Below are 18,712 nucleotides of genomic sequence, written 5' to 3'. Positions count from 1 at the left end.
AGACCCCGCCCCAAGCTCCGCCCCCGGACCCGCCCCCGGCTGCACCCGGGCCCGCCCAGGCCCCGCCCCAAGCCCCGCCTCCGGCTGCATTCGGACCAACCCCCTCCTCGACCTGTCCAGGCCCCGCCCCCCTGACCCGTCCCCTGACCCGCCCCCGGCTGCACCCTGGCCCGCCCAGGCCCCGCCCCAAGCCCCGCCCCCGGCTGCATTCGGACCAACCCCCCCTCGACCTGTCCAGGCCCCGCCCCAAGCCCCGCCCCCGGACCCGCCCCCGGCTGCACCCTGGCCCGCCCAGGCCCCGCCCCAAGCCCCGCCCCCGGCTGCTCCCGGCCGAGCGCAGCCGGCGCGCTCCGAGCCCTGCAGCTCCCCGATCCGCGCGGCCCGGACCCGCCGCGCCGCCACCTCCCTGCGTCCCAGCCGTCGCCGCGGACTTGGCTGCGCCCGCGAGGGTCCCCTTCGGGTGAGAACGGAAGCGGCGCCTGCAAGCGCAGCGCACCCGGTGAGGGCTGCGGCGCTGGCGGGGGCGGGGGACACCGCCCGGCCTAGGGGGCCACCACGTCGCCACCTCCACCCCGGCGGGGCCAGGCCGCTGTGCGTCCCGCCGGATGACAGATAAGTAGGAGACTGGCCCGGGGAGCCTATCGTTGGAGAGATGCGGGGTCTGATCCTAACACCGGGCAACGAGGGACCTCGGGAACGTGCGCGCCGCCTGGGCCACCCGCTGTCGTCCCCGCACCCCCTCGCTGTCCCCAGGCCTCCAGAAGCAGGTTCGCCGCCCCCCACCTCAAGACAATGACACTCTGCCTCGGGGACCCCTTTCTGAGGACTGACTAGCGCTTCCCGGCCTACAGATGCCGCTGGCAGCGCGCGCGCTGGTCCCCGGCAATGCGGGGACGCGTTCGGGTTCCCGTCTCTAACTGGCTGCAGAGATCTGAGCAAGTCACCACCCTCTACGGGTCCCTGTGTCCTCTGGACCAAGAGTTGGGCCAAAACAGCCTCTGAGGGGTCCTGAGTGGGGGACTCAGAATACACACGTCTTGGGAGGGCAGGCAGCGTGCCCCAGGCCATTGGCACAGCCCCGGAACGTCCAATCTTTCTTGCAAAAGCTTCTGTGGACGGCCAGCTAATACCATAGGTGACTTTCCTGCGGGCTTATTGTGCACCGGGCACAAAACTCAGAGCTAACACTCCTAAGCAGTCACCAGACGCCCGTGGTTTAGAAATCCCGCCTCCCTTAACCCGCACAAACTCCCGGTGAGCTGGGACTATCGTCCTCGCCATGAGCAGGGCGAAAAGTTTTGTCGCTTTTTGCCAATGGGACGGGTCAGGGTGTCACTGTATTCATTGGCGTCTCTGATGGTTCGGGAAGTCGAATGTTTTCCCGGTAAGTTTGTCCTCGACGGGCAGATTGAGTTGAGTCTATGCAGTGCCCGTTTGGACCCGTGCTTTCTCGGGAGGCCTCGGCGTTTTCCCGTCCCGCCCTGTGTCTGGTCACATTGTCACCTGTGTCCCACGGCGACACAGTCACCTTCTGGGACTATAGCGGTTCGCTTTTATCGTCAGCCTCTTCAAGGCAGAGGGGAGCTATTTGGATGGTCGTGTGACATATTACATGTCCCTAAAAGTCAAGACCGGGCCAGCCCCGGCTGCCTGCCTCCCCGCCTCGACAGCTTCCCTGCAACGCGGGGACGTTTACAGTGTCCCCACCCGCAAGAAGAGCACAGTCGTCTGCCACCTCGAGGGCCAAGGGTCACTGCACAGGCTTTGCCAGTGGCATTTGCGGTTTATAAGAGGACCCGGGAGAAGACGCCAGGCAAGGAGGTCCGGCCAGTGGGATTCCAGGCATGGCCTGGTCCCCGAGGGTCCCCAGCCCTCCCCAGCCCTACCTGAGCCTCTGAGTCCAGCCCTCCCCTCCCTCACCCCATCCCCCATTCCCCACCCCGCACCCCCCACCGGCTCCCTGCAGTGATGCCCAAGCCCCCAGTGCCAACGATTTCTGTCCCCTTCTGTCCCGCTCAGCTCTAGTTCCATTAAAGGGGGTGCACGGAGTTCCATGCCCCTCCCGACCCACGGAGAGACCGCAAGTGGCGATTTAGGAAGCGCGGTTGTAGGCCGGACGCGGTGGCTCACGCCTGTCACCCCAGCACTCTGGGAGGCCGAGGCGGGAGGATCGCTCGAGGTCAGGAGTTCGAGGCCAGCCTGAGCAAGAGCGAGAGGTAAGCGGTGTTTGGTGACATTCCTCTTTCGGGCTTGGGACAGAAAATGGGTTTCTGAACTTGGGAAGCCAGTGTGTCCTCAGGCCAGGGGCCTTGCTGCCCTGCACCCCACACCCCTGCACTGTCCCGTCCCTGTCCCCTGTCCCCGGGGACCTGTGCAGACTCCCCCTCCCTCGGCTCCAACATGGTCCTCTGGCATGTGGCGTTTTGAAGCAAGGATCCCAGAGGCAGAACCGGTTAACTCACTTCTAACCCACTTTGCCCGGGGAGCGTCCCGGCTGGCTGGCAGCCCCGCGCCGGCTCCCGCTCCTCCTGCAGGGCGGGGTCCCCCACTCTGCTGGGGTCACTGCAGGGTCCCCCCCAAATCGTCTCCCAGCCCCCGCCAGGGCCGCAGGCTGTCCCCAAGGCCGAGAGCTCTGCAGCGGCCAGGAAAGGGGCCGTTGTCCGGTGAGGTTGTGGCTGGAACTTTTTTCCATGTCCCTGGTCACTTCTTGCAAAAGCAAATGTTTCTCATGGAACACCGGGCATCTCGCCACCGCGACAGGGGCCGGAAAAGTCAGGGTCTTGAACGGCCAGGGCCTTTCAGACGGCAGACGTGGTCTGTCGTCTCCCTGCTGCGGAGTGTGACCCGCAGGGAGGGGTCCGGGGTGCAGGGCTCGGCGAGCGGTGACTCTAGACCGTGGGGCTGCACCCGATGGGGAGCGGGAGGTCACAAGACAGTCGGTAGCTTCGCCCCCAGCCAGGCAGACTCGGGGGCACAGGAATCTGCTTTTGCGGGAAGCACCAGGTGACCCTGAAATGCCCATTGAGTCACTCAGGGTGACAGCCACACGCCAGGGGCCGGCAGGCGTTTGGGCCACAGGCGTGAACACTGCAGGCGACGATTTCTGCCTTCAAGGAGCTTGTTTCCAGGCCGGGCGCGGTGGCTCACGCCTGTCATCCCAGCACTCGGGGAGGCCGAGGCGGGAGGATCGCTCGAGGTCAGGAGTTCGAGACCAGCCTGGGCAATGTAGCGAGACCCCGTCTCTACTAAAAATAGAAAGAAATTAGCTGGACAGCTAAAAATATAGATAGAAAAAATGAGCCGGGCGTGGTGGCGCATGCCTGTCGTCCCAGCTACTCGGGAGGCTGAGGCAGGAGGATCGCTTGAGCCCAGGAGTCTGAGGTTGCTGTGAGCTAGGCTGATGCCACAGCACTCTAGCCCGGGTGACAGAGCCAGACTCTGTCTCAAAAAAAAAAAAAAAGAAAAAAAGAAAAAAGAAAAAAAATGAGTTCACTCAGATAGTGACCAGTAGGGCCTGTCTGAAGGGACAGAAATGAGAAATGATGGGACCGTAGGGGACACTGCTCCGGGGTGTCAGGCTGAGTGCCCTGCCAGTGTTAACCCATTTGATGCCAGCGCAGCCCGGCAAAGCGGGTCTTCGCCTCGTCCTTGTTCAGAGAAGCTGCTGAGGCACAGAGAGGGCAAGGAACTTGCCCCAGGCCACACAGCAAGAAGAAGGTAACCGAGCCAGGATTGGAACCCAGGTGTTGGCATCGTGGCAAAGGGACTCTGCGGGCTTTGGGGACACCTCTGCGGATTTCCTCAGCAGGCCAAGCAAGGAAGTCGCTTTCGAGGACACTGGGGCTTGGGGACGTGTCGCAAGTTGGCGCGGTCCCGCCTGACCCGCGGCGTCTTTGCAGCTTGTTTACAAGCCTGCGTCACCGGGGAAGCTGTCCCCGCCGCCTGGGACAAAACGTTCCTGTTTGGCAAGTCCCCTCTCTCGGGCAGAAAGCGCGGCCACCCGGCCAGGCACTGTCGCCGGCGGGGCGGGGCGGGGCGACACCCCGCGGTGGCCGCGCTCCGTGCGTCCTGGCTCGCTGCGCATGCGTCATCCGTCCCCAACCCTGGCACCACCCAGCCACCCGGCCGTGCGCCGCTCGGACGCACACGCACGCGTCCTCGTGTTCCTCCGCCGCCGCTGTCGCCCTTTACGCAAACACACGACACGGTCACCCGCCCCTATGCAGCCAGTCACTCTGCACACGACCGATCCGGCACCTTCCGTGCGCCAGGCAGGCGTCGGGGTGCAGGGGACACGGGCCACAGCTCGTGTCCTCATGGGACACCCCCCGCCACCACCACGCGCCCTTGTGAAATGACCTTCGCTTTCGGGGCGCAATGAAGACGCATCAGCCCAGACTTGGGGACAGGGGTGGCGGGACACAGGCAGCGAGGACAGACTCCAGTCCCCGGGCGGGGGCAGGGCAGGGCGCGGGCGACATCCCGGGCGGCGCGCGGTCTGCTCTACTTCTTCGCTATTTTATTTGTCACAGAAGTGATGCGTTTCCGCAACTTCAGTTTCAGTGAAAAAAAAAACAAAACAAAAAAAAAAAAAAAAACGAAAAAAAAAAACCCGAAAAAAAAAAACCAAAAAAAAAAAAACCCGAAAAAAAAAACCCGAAAAAAAAAAAAAACCGAAAAAAAAAAAAAAAAACGAAAAAAAAAAAAAAACCAAAAAAAAAAAAAATTCAATAGCGACAAAATCATCAGCTGTCATCCCGGCACGCAGGGGGGATCTTTTGCTGCACGGGCAGAGCTCGAAGGTGTCCCCGGCACCCCGGAGGGCCAGCGCCAGGCTCCTCGGGGCTGCACGGCGGGGTGACAGCGAACACGACGCCCTGTCCCCAAGGCAGCCAGACGCCCAGCGTGGGGATGTCCCGGAGCAGGATGTTGGTGACCAACCCAGCCAACGTGCATTCAAATCCTCCCATCTCGTTCCCAACACAACCGAGCGGGGGTGGCTCGGGGAGTCACCCTTGTCCCCAGGGGCCACGCGCCCCGGGCAGGGTCCCCCGCAGGGTTGCATTGGCCTTCCCCGCCGGAGATTGGCCGAGGCTTGCAGGAAGGTTTTGGGCTGAGGACACGTGGTGACAAATACTCTCAGGGGCTTCTCCTTAGGTGACGTGATATTGTCCCCGGTGTTTAGGTCACCGCTAGCAGAGCTTTCTGTCGCCCCGGAGCAAAATGCAGCCTCGGTGGTGTCAGGACCCGGCGCCGGGACCGCCTCATCCCGTCACTCTCTGCCCTGCGGCCTCGATGTCCCGTCCGGCCTCCCCGTGTGCGCGTGCGCGCCACCCAGCGGCCTCTGCCCTCCTCCCTCCTCCCCTCCTCTGCCCTCCTCCCCCCTCCCCTCCTCTGCCCTCCTCCCCCCTCCCCTCCTCTGTCCTCCTCCTCCCTCCCCTCCTCCCCCCTCCCCTCCCCTTCCCTCCCCTCCTCTCCCCTCCCCTCCTCTCCCCTCCCCTCCCCTCCTCCCCCCTCCCCTCCACTCCCCTCCTCCCCCTCCCCTCCCCTCCCCTTCCCCTCCCCTCCCCTCCTCCCCCCTCCCCTCCTCTCCCCTCCCCTCCCCTCCTCCCCCTCCCCTCCCCTCCCCTTCCCTCCCCTCCCCTCCTCCCCCCTCCCCTCCTCTCCCCTCCCCTCCCCTCCTCCCCCTCCCCTCCTCTCCCCTCCCCTCCCCTCCTCCCCCTCCCCTCCCCTCCCCTTCCCTCCCCTCCCCTCCTCCCCCCTCCCCTCCTCTCCCCTCCCCTCCCCTCCTCCCCCTCCCCTCCTCTCCCCTCCACTCCCCTCCTCCCCCTCCCCTCCTCCCCCCTCCCCTCCTCCCCCCTCCCCTCCTCCCCCTCCACTCCCCTCCTCCCCCTCCCCTCCCCTCCTCCCCCTCCCCTCCTCTCCCCTCCCCTCCCCTCCTCCCCCCTCCCCTCCTCTCCCCTCCACTCCCCTCCTCCCCTCCCCTCCTCCCGCCTCCCCTCCTCTCCTCTCCCATCTCCCCCCTCCTCCCCTCCCCTCCTCCGGTCTCTCCCGGCCCCTCCCCCATCTCCACTGTGCACACAGCCTAGTCTGAGTCCCCTCAGCCACCTGGGACCTCACCTGTGGGGACCAGGCATGGGAGCAGCGCCTGTGACCCAGAGCAGTGTCACCTGGCTTTCCCACCCAGGTGGGCTGCGTCCCCCGAGCCTTGGTGGCCTGCCTCCCACGCTGGCGTTTGACGACCCCGCATCCACCGGGGCTGGGGCAGATGTGGGTCTTTTTCTTTCTTTTCTTTTCCCTCCCTCCCTCCCTCCTTCCCTCCTTCCTTCCCTCCTTCCTTCCCTCCTTTCTTCCTTCCCTCCTTCCTTCCTTCCTTCCCTCCTTCCTTCCTTCCCTCCTTCCTTCCCTCCTTTCTTCCTTCCTTCCTTCCTTCCTTCCTTCCCTCCTTCCTTCCTTCCCTCCTTCCTTCCTTCCTTCCTTCCTTCCTTCCTTCCTTCCCTCCTTCCTTCCTTCCTTCTTCCGGAGAGAGGGTCTTGCTCTGTCGCCCAGGCTGCAGTGCAGTGGGCACAATCATACCTCATTGTGGCCTCAGACTCCTGGCCTCAAGCGATCCTCCTGCCTCAGCCTCCCAAAGAGTTGGGACCACAGGTCCGAATCACCCCACCCGGCCATGTTCGTCTTTTCCTCACCGAGTTGTTGGAGTTTATTCCAGAGTCCGGATCCAAGTCCCTCGTGAGATCAATGATTTGAAAATAATTTCTCCCATTCTTTTCACTTTCCGAATGGTGTGATTTATAGCACAAAGCGTTTTCATTCTGATGAAGTTCAATTTACCTTTTTTTTTTTTTCTCTTTTGTCACTTGGCTTTTGGTGTCATCGCTAACAAAACATTGCCCTAACTCAGGGTCACAGATACTGACTCCTGTGTTTTCTTCTAAGAGTTGTATAGTTTGAGCTCTTACATGGAGGCCTGTGATCCACTTGGAGTTTAATTTCTGTCGTGTGATAAAAGCAGGCCCGGCGCGGTGGCTCACGCCTGTCACCCCAGCACTCGGGGAGGCCGAGGAGGGAGGATCGCTCGAGGTCAGGAGGTCGAGACCAGCCTGGGCAATGTAGCAAGACCCCGTCTCTAGTAAAAATAGAAACAAATGATCTGGACAGCTAAAAATATATATAGAAAAAATGAGCCGGGCGTGGTGGCGCATGCATGTAGTCCCAGCTACTCGGGAGGCTGAGGCAGGAGGATCGCTTGAGCCCGGGAGGTTGAGGCTGCTGTGAGCGAGGCTGACGCCACGGCACTCTAGCCCGGGCGACAGAGGGAGACTCTGTCTCCAAAAAAAAAAAAATGTTATAAAAGGAGGCCCGATTTCCTCTTTTGCATGTGGATACCCGGTTTTGTCCACACCGCTGGCTGAGAGACTTTTCCGTCCCGTTGCAGGGTCGCGGCAGGGTCGTGTTCCTTTGGCTTTTCCAGAGATCCCACCGGCCTGATTTTCTTCCTACCTCTTCTTTCCCTTTCTCCTTTGAGCCTCCTCCTCCTCCCCCGGCTGCCCCTCTACTCCCTCAAAGTGTTCCCCAAGGGGATGTCACCTGCCACCTGCACGCCAGCCCTCTCTCCCTGGGTCTTGGCTGCGTCCTGTCTCCACTTCACCCAAGTCCCGACCGGCTCTTGCTAGGAAACAGCTGCTGCGTCCTAACATCTTTCCCTGCTGCTCAGCTTGCCCCGACCCCTCCACCCCTGCAATGCATCCTCTTCTGAAGCTAAAGCTGGAACTCAACAGCACATGTGGTCCACTTGGACCCTCAGATCAAAAGACAAAAAAAAAAAAAAAAAAAAAAACAAATCACAGCCCCTACCGGCCTGTTTTTAGACCTCTTCATCCTTTCACCTGGTCCAAATGGTGCCAACTCCCAACACCCGGGCCTCTCCCGCCGACCTGCAGGGAAGCAGCGCTTAGCCAGTGTGGCAGGAGAAGGTCCTGGGCATTGGGGGACAAGTGGGGCCATTGAGTCACTTACGGACTGTGTGGCAGGAGGCTCTGTAGGCAGGCAGGGGTGCCCACCACCAGGCTCACGGACGGGCCCCACTGAACCTCCCTCCTCCGAGCATGATACTATATTGGCAGACAAGCATTATTTGGGACCCAGCGAGGTGCAAGCCACACGCCTGTCCTCCCAGGTCACTGTCACCATTCCCACTCTAGAGATGAGGAAACGGAGTCCCAGACTTGCCCACGGTCACGTAGCCGGCGAGGAGGGACACCCCGTTCTCTCGACCTCTGTCTCTCAAGCTCTCATGCCTCTGTCTAATGGGAGTCTAGCTTCTGCCTGGAAAACGGAAGCCCACGAGGGGTGTCAAAGAGAGGGGACTTTTCATGCGGTAAGTTGGTCACACGTGTGTGGCAATAACTAAGTATGGGAAGAGGCAATGGCAAGGCCAAGAGGAGCTTGCAAGAGCAGGGCTGCAGGCTGCAGGGAGGAGGTGGCGGAGTTCCAGAGTTGGAACCGGGACAGGGTGCCCGGCAGCAGCCAGGGGGCGGGGCCACGGGAGGCAGAGTGACAGCCCTGAGACTGTGGCTCCTCCCCTTTCCCCGCCCACTGGACCTAGTGGCCCACGGAGGGGTCCTGGGAAAGGGTGGCAGACAGCTAAGGACAGGAGGAGTGCAGTAAGGTTCTGTCACACGGATCTATGTGACAATCAGACTGCGACCTTTTTCCAAAGCTCGTGCACCGTTGTCTTAATAATTGCTTGAAAGGACGGGACAGTTCCTGGCGACAGCCAGCGTGTTCCGGTTAAGAGCAGAGATGCACCCCACGGCCTGCCGGGGAGAGCCCCAGCTCCGGCCCGCCCCCGCTGGATCCTTCCGGAAAGGCAGGGGCGACAGCAGAACCTACCCCGCAGGGGTCTCGGGGGTTAGATCGGAGAAATTGAGTCAAGCATGTAGAATTGGTGCCTGGCACACAGAAAACCTTGAGTGACAGTTCACGGGGACATTCACGGCAGTTTCTAGACTTCTCTGCTAATGACAATGAGTTGTCATCGTCCTCAGGAGCTTTTCTCTTTGGGGGAAAAGCTTATTCTCTGGATGCCAAAAGGCCTCGTTAGAATTCCTGGTGTTTTAGAGAAACTATTTAAAAAAATAGTTGCACACCACGCACATGCAAAACACACACTACATGAGTGCATGCATGCATGCACACAGACATGCTACACACGTGTATGCCAGAGCATGCACACGCAAGACACACACTACATGAGTGCACGTGGGCATGCACACAGACATGCTACACACGTGCACACCAGAGCACGCACATGCAAAACACACACTACATGAGTGCATGCATGCATGCACACAGACATGCTACACACGTGTATGCCAGAGCATGCACACGCAAGACACACACTACATGAGTGCATGTATGCATGCACACAGACATGCTACACACGTGCACACCAGAGCACGCACATGCAAAACACACACTACATGAGTGTACGTGTGCATGCACACAGACATGCTACGCACGTGCATGCCAGAGCATGCACATGCAAAACACACACCACATGAGTGCACATGATACACACACAAACATGCAACACACGTGCACACCAGAACATGCACATGCAAAACACACACATGAGTGCACACGTGTATGCACAGACATGCTACACACGTGCACACCAGAGCACGCACATGCAAAACACACACTACATGAGTGCACATGACACACACACAAACATGCAACACATGTGCACACCAGAACATGCACATGCAAAACACACACTACATGAGTGCACGTGTGCATGCACACAGACATGCTACACACGTGCATGCCAGAGCATGCACACGCAAAACATACACCACATGAGTGCACATGATACATACACAAACATGCAACACATGTGCACACCAGAACATGCACATGCAAAACACACACTGCATGAGTGCACGTGTGCATGCACACAGACATGCTACACACGTGCACACCAGAACATGCACACTCAAAACACACACTACATGAGTGCACACGTGCATGCACACAGACATGCTACACACATGCACATGCAAAACACACACATGAGTGCACACGTGTATGCACAGACATGCTACACACGTGCACACCAGAGCACGCACATGCAAAACACACACTACATGAGTGCACGTGTGCATGCACACAGACATGCTACGCACGTGCATGCCAGAGCATGCACACGCAAAACACACACCACATGAGTGCACATGATACACACACAAACATGCAACACACGTGCACACCAGAACATGCACATGCAAAACACACACATGAGTGCACACGTGTATGCACAGACATGCTACACACGTGCACACCAGAGCACGCACATGCAAAACACACACTACATGAGTGCACATGACACACACACAAACATGCAACACATGTGCACACCAGAACATGCACATGCAAAACACACACTACATGAGTGCACGTGTGCATGCACACAGACATGCTACACACGTGCATGCCAGAGCATGCACACGCAAAACATACACCACATGAGTGCACATGATACATACACAAACATGCAACACATGTGCACACCAGAACATGCACATGCAAAACACACACTGCATGAGTGCACGTGTGCATGCACACAGACATGCTACACACGTGCACACCAGAACATGCACACTCAAAACACACACTACATGAGTGCACACGTGCATGCACACAGACATGCTACACACATGCACATGCAAAACACACACATGAGTGCACACGTGTATGCACAGACATGCTACACACGTGCACACCAGAGCACGCACATGCAAAACACACACTACATGAGTGCACGTGTGCATGCACACAGACATGCTACACACGTGCACGCCAGAGCATGCACACACAAAACACACACTACATGAGTGCACATGATACACACACAAACATGCAACACATGTGCACACCAGAACATGCACATGCAAAACACACACTACATGAGTGCACAAATCACATATGTGGCTTAACACGAAACTTCCTCCCTGTGCAAAGCGCACTGTGGATGCCGTGGTCGGGACAACTGTCCTTGCAGTGGGAATTCGGGGGGTCCCTGCCCCACACTCACTCCACCCTGGCCCCACCGGACTTCCGGCAGTGGGTCCCCATGTCCTCTTCCATTACCCTGGCCTTGGGCAGAGCCACAAGCTGCTGGGATTCCCCACTGGGACCACGTCGCCGGGCTGCAGGCTGCTCCAGACACCCCTAAGTGTCCCTGAAAACAGAGGACGCCTGGCTGTCCCCCAGCTCCAAGCAGCCTTTGGCAATCTTCAACCCCCCGAGATGTGTGACAAAGTCTGGCGATCGTGGTGGGAACTCTAGCAGGGGTCTCCTGCCGCCGCCGCTTTTTTGGGGGGCGCAGAGGCAGGGGCCGCTGAGCCTGGGGGACCGGACGCCCCGCGCCCCTGGCCGCAAACAGCTGGTAATTGGGGACGATCTCAGATGTCACCTCACCCCTGCGCTCCCTCCCCTCCTCCCCTCGCCTCTCGGTTTGCCGATCGCGCCTGTCACCGCGTCTGGTCCCTTCCCTGCAGCGGGAGCTCTCAGACCTCAGCCGGCACCCACCGGGCTTCTCGGAATTGTCACCAGACCCGGCTGCCCGGTGCCACCCGCGCGCGGTGCTTTTGATTCAGGGGCGGGGACTGCAAACTGGCTTTTCTAACGCGGTCCCCAGCGTTCTGGACGCTGCTTAAGTGAAGCCCCTCCGGTTTTGCGCCGCGTAGACCCGGCCCGCAGCCCCGCCCCGCTCCCCCCCCCCCCCCCCCCCCGGGCCAGGGCTTTTGTGACATCACCGCCGGCCGGAACAATGGTTGCCATGGCGACGTAAACCCAGCGCCCGGCGCGTAGAGCGGAGAATTGCAAATTGCAGCGGGGACGCGGGCGCAGGGCCGGTGCGTGCGCGGGGCGCGGGAGCGGGACCCCGGGTGGGGACCGTGCGGGGCCGGGGGGGGGGGGGACCCCGCCAGGCGACCCTGGGGACGCCCCTCGCGAGCCTCCTCGCCCTTCCTGCTCGCATTGCACCGGCTTTATTTGCAAAGCCACCCACCCATCCCCGGCTGGTCCCCGCATCCCTGTGCACCCCGCTATGTCGCCCCAGGGGGAGGCCCGCCAAGCCGCGGGGTCAGGAGGCGCGGCCCGGGGGCGCGGGGTCGCTGTCCACCGGGCGCGGTAGCTGGCAGGTCGCGGGATCGCCGCAAGCCAGCCTTACAGTCAAAGGATCTTGAGTTCTGTCCCGCTCTAGCCCTTCCTGCCTGTGTCGCTTTGGACACGGTGCTGAATCCCGAGTCTGAGGTTGTTGGAGGGAGGCTGGCGCCACGGCACTCTAGCCCGGGCGACAGAGCCAGACTCTGTCTCAAAAAAATAAAAAATTTAAAGTGATCATCACATGGTGGCAATTGCAGAGAAGAGAATTCATGGTGGTCCCACATGGGGGTGGGGAGAAAGAAGCCACTCTGGATGTGGTGGTGACGGAAGGGGTGACATCTGAGTTCCGTTTATTTTTATTTTTATTTTTGAGACAGAGTCTCCCTCTGTCGCCCGGGCTAGAGTGAGTGCCGTGGCGTCAGCCTCGCTCACAGCAACCTCAAACTCCTGGGCTCCAGCGATCCTCCTGCCTCGGCCTCCCGAGTAGCTGGGACGACAGGCGTGAGCCACCACGCCCGGCTCATTTTTTCTATATATATTTTTAGTTGTCCATATAATTTCTTTCTATTTTTAGTAGAGACGGGGTCTCGCTCTTGCCCAGGCTGGTCTCGACCTCCTGACCTCGAGCGATCCTCCCGCCTCGGCCTCCCAGAGTGCTGGGGTGACAGGCGTGAGCCACCGCGCCCGGCCTAGGGAGGATAGTTTTGGCCGAGGCAGCCTCACGTGCAAAGGCCCTGAGGCAGACCGAGGTTCGTGTGTTCTAAGAGCGCAAAGATTAGGCAGCTAGAACCAAATCCGGGAAGGGCGAGTGGACCTGGCAGGGGTGTGACAGGTAGGAGGAGCGTGAAGGTGTCAGCCACACGGGGAACCCGGCTGTTGCCGGCCACTCGGGAAAGGGGGGTGTGAGCCTGGGGACCGGCCAGCTCATCTCTGTGTCCCTCCACAGGTGAGGATCTCCGTTAGCCGAGGTCACACTTCGCATCGACCATGATGTCCAGGACGAAGTCCACTAGGGTGTCCAAGAGGGTGACGTATGACAGTAAGTACTAGGGTGGGCTTTTCAGCGGTCCAGGACAGCCTTGAAGCTTAGGACGGTGAGGTCTAGACTTACTCCAGGGTTCAGATGGTTCTAGATTAAGCCACGAGGCAGGAGTGACAGTTTGCCAAGTGCCTTGAGACGCCAGGATGACAGTTTCCTGCCACTGCTGTTACAAAGTATCGCCACCAACTGGTGGCTTAAACCCCAGGGATTTACTATGTCCCAGCTCTGGAGGCTGGACGGCTGGGATGGAGGTGTGGCCTGGCTTGGTCCCTTCTGGGAGCCGTGTGTGACTGTCCCTTAGCCTTTGATGAAGAATTCCCTGTGCTTGTTGTGCTTTTGACCCGAATAGCAATCCCATAGTGTCGCTATATCATAATTTATTTAACCAGTCAACCGTTTTTTGGGTTTTTTTGTTTTTTGAGACAGAGTCTGGCTCTGTCGCCCGGGCTAGAGTGCCGTGGCGTCAGCCTCGCTCACAGCAGCCTCAACCTCCTGGGCTCCAGCGATCCTCCCACCTCGGCCTCCCGAGTAGCTGGGACGACAGGCACGCGCCACCACGCCCGGCTCATTTTTTCTATATATATTTTTAGTTGTCCATATAATTTCTATTTTTAGTAGAGACGGGGTCTCGCTACACTGCCCAGGCTGGTCTCGAACTCCTGACCTCGAGCGATCCTCCCACCTCGGCCTCCCGGAGTGCCGGGGTGACAGGCGTGAGCCACCACCGTGCCCGGCCCTAACCCGTCGATTGTTAATGAGCAGAGATTACAAATTAATTCGCAATACACAAAACAGTGCAAGATGGTGGCGCTAGCACGAGACAGTGGAAGGATTTGGAAACTCTGATTCGTTCGTGGGGACGCTGGGGGCAGGGACTAGTTGGGGCCACCCTACGGCCCCGTGGCATTTCGGGGTCCCCCGGGATTGGTTGAGGGTCTGTGCATTTGGGAGAAAAACCAGGCTGGGCAGGGGAGTTGGCCCGGTCAGGGGCTCCAGCCCTAGAGGATTGCAGAGCCCAATGTCCTGGGGTCACGCGCAGGAGCTGGGGACAAAAGTGGGGGATCAGGAAGACGCTGAGCCACCAGGAGTGAGGGGTTTGGGGACACTGAGCTCCGAGTCTGGGCCAGGTGCAGACAGGGCTCCCGGACCCCACACCCAGGCAGAAGGCCCCCCTGCAGGCCCCGTCATTTCTGAGCTCCTCCATCCGTAGGAGGGGCCCAACCCCTGTCCCCTCGGGCTGCTGCGAGACCTAAGGACAGAGAAACACATGCCACCAACGTGCATTTTGCACAGCCTGTACGCGGTACAGAGGAATAGGACCGGAAGCTTGGAGCAACTGGGAGGCGGCGGGGGTGTCATTTAAATGAAAAGGTGTTTAGGGACGGCCTCTCCGAGGAGGGTCATGGTGGCATCCGCGGTCAGCCTACAGGACAAGTGGGAGCCCTGAAGGCAGCGTGGGGAAAGAAAGGGCTCTCTAGGTGGTGGCAATGAGCTTGGAGCGTTGGAGGAAGAGACAGAAGGCCATAGTGGACCACACTCGGCAGGGCCTACGGGCAGGGGAGGACTCCTGGGCTCTGTTCAGATGATGGAAAGGGTTGGAGCAGGCAGACTGCCCGGTGTCAAGCTTTTATGATTTTGTGACTAGACACACTGTCCCCTAAGCCACGGCAGAGGCGCTAGTTTGCTTACAGTCTCCCTGTAGGCCTTGAGCACTTGATAGAAATGTTTTTTTTTTCATCTTTTTCTTCTTTTTTTGTTTTTTTTTCTTTTTTCTTTTTTTTTCTTTTTTCTTTTTTTTCTTTTTTCTTTTTTTTCTTTTTTCTTTTTTTTCTTTTTTCCTTTTTTTTCTTTTTTCTTTTTTTTTCTTTTTTCTTTTTTTTCTTTTTTTTTCTTTTTTCTTTTTTTCTTTTTTCTTTTTTTTTTCTTTTTTCTTTTTTTCTTTTTTCTTTTTCTTTTTTCTTTTTTTTCTTTTTTCTTTTTTTTTCTTTTTTGCTTTTTTTTGTTTTTTCTTTTTTTTTCTTTTTTTCTTTTTTTCTTTTTTCTTTTTTGTTTTTTTTTTTCTTTTTTTTTCTTTTTTCTTTTTTTTTTTCTTTTTTGTTTTTTCTTTCTTTTTCTTTTTCTTGTTTTCTTTTGCTCGCTCCGACAGAGATCTTGCCCAGGCAGAAGAGTCAGGGAGAGCCCAGAGTGGACCCCAGGCTTCTCGGCCAGGCTGGTGGGACCCCCACACCCTCCGCCCGGCCCCAGTGTGGAGCCAGCTCATGCAGGCAGGGTCTGAAGCTGGTCCCTCCCTCTCTGGGGCTCCTGACATCCGGGCCAGAACCCAGCCTGAGCCTCATGGCAGTGGGGACATTTGTTCATGGAGCGGGCAAGTTTATTTCCCAAGAGGCCAGGCTCGGGGTACGGGCCTCCAGGAGGAGGAGGAGGACGGGAGAGGCTCGCTCCTGCGGAAGGGGGTCCGAGGTCACACGCTCTGCACTCTGGGAGGGCGTTAACCGCTGTTCAGCACCGCACTGAAAGTTCTAGACAGAGCAACTGGGCAAGAGAAAGAAATAAAGGAGGAAAAGCCATTGCAGGCCGGGCGCGGGGGCGCACGCCTGTCACCCCAGCACTCTGGGAGGCCAAGGCAGGAGGATCGCTCGAGGTCAGGAGTTCGAGACCAGCCTGGGCAATGTAGTGAGACCCCGTCTCTACTAAAAATAGAAAGAAATTATGTGGACAACTAAAAATATATATAGAAAAAAATGACCCGGGCGTGGTGGCGCATGCCTGTAGTCCCAGCTACTCGGGAGGCCGAGGCAGGAGGATCGCTGGAGCCCAGGAGTCTGAGGCTGCTGTGAGCGAGGCTGACGCCACGGCACTCTAGCCCGGGCGACAGAGCCAGACTCTGTCTCAAAATAAATACATGACAGTGACAGCTTCTGGTTTGTATAATGGGTTAATTAAATCGACGACCTGGGTACGCAACCGTACGGCCACTGAGAAAGAAAACAGTGACGTTATTCGGCCACCAAAGCTCCTGAGTTTTCCGCAGGCCTCGCCGCGCCCTATTGCCCCCCGCCCCCGGGCGACATTGTGTCCTCTGCCAGCCCTGATGGCATGCGAGGTTCCTCGCCAGACTCTGACCTTCCTGCCAGTCCCCCGGGACTGCCTCAACTTCCTCCCTGATCCCTCCGCCCGGCACCGTGTGCTCGGGCCTGGGTGTCAGGGTGACAGCCACCGCCACCTGCCTGCACCCTGCCTCCCCTATCTGCATTCTGGGAGCGCACAGCCCCTTCCCCGTCCGGCCCCAAGATGCCCGGCTCCCTGTGCAGCCCCGTGATCGTGATTGGGGACACCCTGTGACAGCTGCTGCCCTGCTGGCCTGGCCTGGGCTCGCTGAGCTCTGGAAGATTCATGGGTCAGAGTGGAAGACGCGTCGGGGCAAAGCTCCTCTTCCCCGTGGGGCAGCGGGGGTCCCCGAGTGACATGTCATCTGAAGACACGGGGTGCTGAGGAGCCCACCCCTGGGACGGGGACATGCCAGTCTCTTGTGGGGACAAGTGGGACCCTGGCTTCCAGACCAGGCCACCTCGCCTCGGGTGGGCCAGATCTGTCACAGGGGCCACTTCTCACCGTGGGGTGGGAGTGGGAGGTCCCAGAGGGACACGGGGGGGGGTCTCTGGGTCCTCCATCCAAGCCCTAAGGGCCACCCCAGGCGGCCAGGCGCTGAGCAGCCCAGGAGCCCGAGGCTGGAGGCCCTTGGCCTCCCTGAGCCTCAGTGTGTCCATCTGTGAAATGGGCCCCGCGCTGCGACTCCAAGGAACAAACTGAAGGTTAAAAACAGAGGCCGACGCAGCGGCTGTGTGTGTGGCAGGTGTGTGTGCCGGACACGGTCAAGGCCACCGTCTAGCTCAATTCTGTCCCCTTCCCAGCGAAGGCGGTGGGAGCATCTCAGACGTGGAAACTGAGGCTCAGAGAAGCCACGCCCGGCGGGCACACGAGGACGCCGGGGCCACAGGCCCCCCGAGTGTCTGCCTCGCGCGGTGATCACACGCCTCACGGCCACATGGGTGACTTCCGGGGGGCCACCCCCCCGCTTTGTGTCCCTCCAGAACACATCCTGGAATCCGGGCGGAAGAGTTCTCCGATCAATGAGGAAAAGCTGGAGAAAGGGGTGAAAAAAAAAGGTAACCTTCGAGGTGGGGGGAGGCAAACCCTGTCCCCTCTGCTCCTGGACACCCTCAGAGCTGGTCTGGGGTACAAAGAGCAGAGGGGAACACTTCTTCCGCATTGGGGACAGAGTCACAGACTCCTGCACAACCAGGACCGTCTACACAGTAGGATTTGGTTTTGCCTCCACGCGTGGGGACCGGGGGAGGCGGTGCAGGGTTCCCTGAGGCTCCACGTACAGCAGTTCAGGGACAGGATCGAGGTGACCCGGTGCCAAGTCTTCCCGTCCCACCAGAAAGGGATTAGGGCTCTCAACGGCGAGGTTGCCTCTCGGGCACAGAATGGCTGCTGCGGCGCCGGCCTGAGCACAGCCGATTCCAGGCAGGGAAGAGGAGCAAAGGGACGTTTGGCAAAACTACCCATCCGCCAACTCGGCCTTCCTGGCAAAGGGGTTGTTCCCGCACCTCGGAGCGCAGGGACTCCCTCCTGTCCCTCTGTCCCCCGGGCTCACGGGCCGCTGTGACACTCCGCACGCGTGCAGATTGGGCGTGTTCTCCGCGTTGTGTCCTTTACAAGCCAGGCTCCCGCCTGTCACCCCAGCCTGCTTCCTCCAGCTGGCGGGGGGTTGGGGACAGGCGCCCGAGGTCACAGGCCACCTCCCGGCCCCCCGCAAGAGCTGGCCCCTCTCTGCAATGTCCCTTTCAGAGCCTCGGAGCCCCCCTGCCCGTGCGTCCAATCCCTTCCATATGTCCGGGGACGAGGACTTCTTCTTGCTCAGACAGCAGGAGCGGGACAGGGCTCTCTTGGTGAGTATCAGGGACAGTCCCAAGGTCGTTCCGTGCCTCGGTGGTCCCCCCCTGTGTCAGCCCAACAGTGCTCACGTGTCCCTTGTCAGGACAGCACTTTCCTCCATTGACTCTCCCTCTAGAACAGGCAATGGCTCCCCGCTTCCTACCAAGGCAGCCGGAAGCCCTGCCTGGCTCGCAGCTGTCCCCGTCTTCCCCAGTCCCTCAGCACTGTCCCCACGCCTCCATCGGCCCCCCCCGCAGCCTTCCTGGTCACTCTCGGGGGACTCAGGGTCGCTGAGATTCTTTCGAGCAGCGGTCCCAGGGCAGCTGGGACCAGCCTGCCGGCATCAGCCGGGCGCCGGTGGACACGCAGGTCCTGCGACCCCGCTCCAGCTTCCGGATGAGGCTGTGAGGTGGCCCCGGGGCTGCGGCTCCTGTCCCTGCTGGGACGCCGAGGACAGGAGTTCGAGACCAGCCTGGGCAACATAGCAAGACCCAATCTCTATAAAAAAGAAAAAAAGAACAATGAGCCGGGCGTGGTGGCGCATGCCTGTCGTCC

The 18,712-nt window shown here is 59.4% G+C and overlaps 1 protein-coding gene across 1 annotated transcript in view; it reads left to right on the top strand.

Annotated features, from left to right (window-relative positions):
* Positions 1-371: 371 nt before the first annotated feature.
* The window catches only part of CFAP100 (cilia and flagella associated protein 100), a 28,290-nt gene continuing 9,949 nt past the window's right edge, over positions 372-18,712 (top strand). The window contains 4 exon segments of the mRNA XM_045534273.1: positions 372-1,821; positions 13,121-13,213; positions 17,308-17,382; positions 18,071-18,171. Coding sequence (XP_045390229.1) covers positions 13,162-13,213; positions 17,308-17,382; positions 18,071-18,171 — 228 coding nt within the window. The 5' untranslated portion in view covers positions 372-1,821; positions 13,121-13,161.

Source organism: Lemur catta, chromosome 21 (genome assembly GCF_020740605.2).
Source record: "Lemur catta isolate mLemCat1 chromosome 21, mLemCat1.pri, whole genome shotgun sequence".
Taxonomy (NCBI): Eukaryota; Metazoa; Chordata; class Mammalia; order Primates; family Lemuridae; genus Lemur; species Lemur catta.
This window is presented reverse-complemented; position numbering and strand designations above follow the sequence as displayed.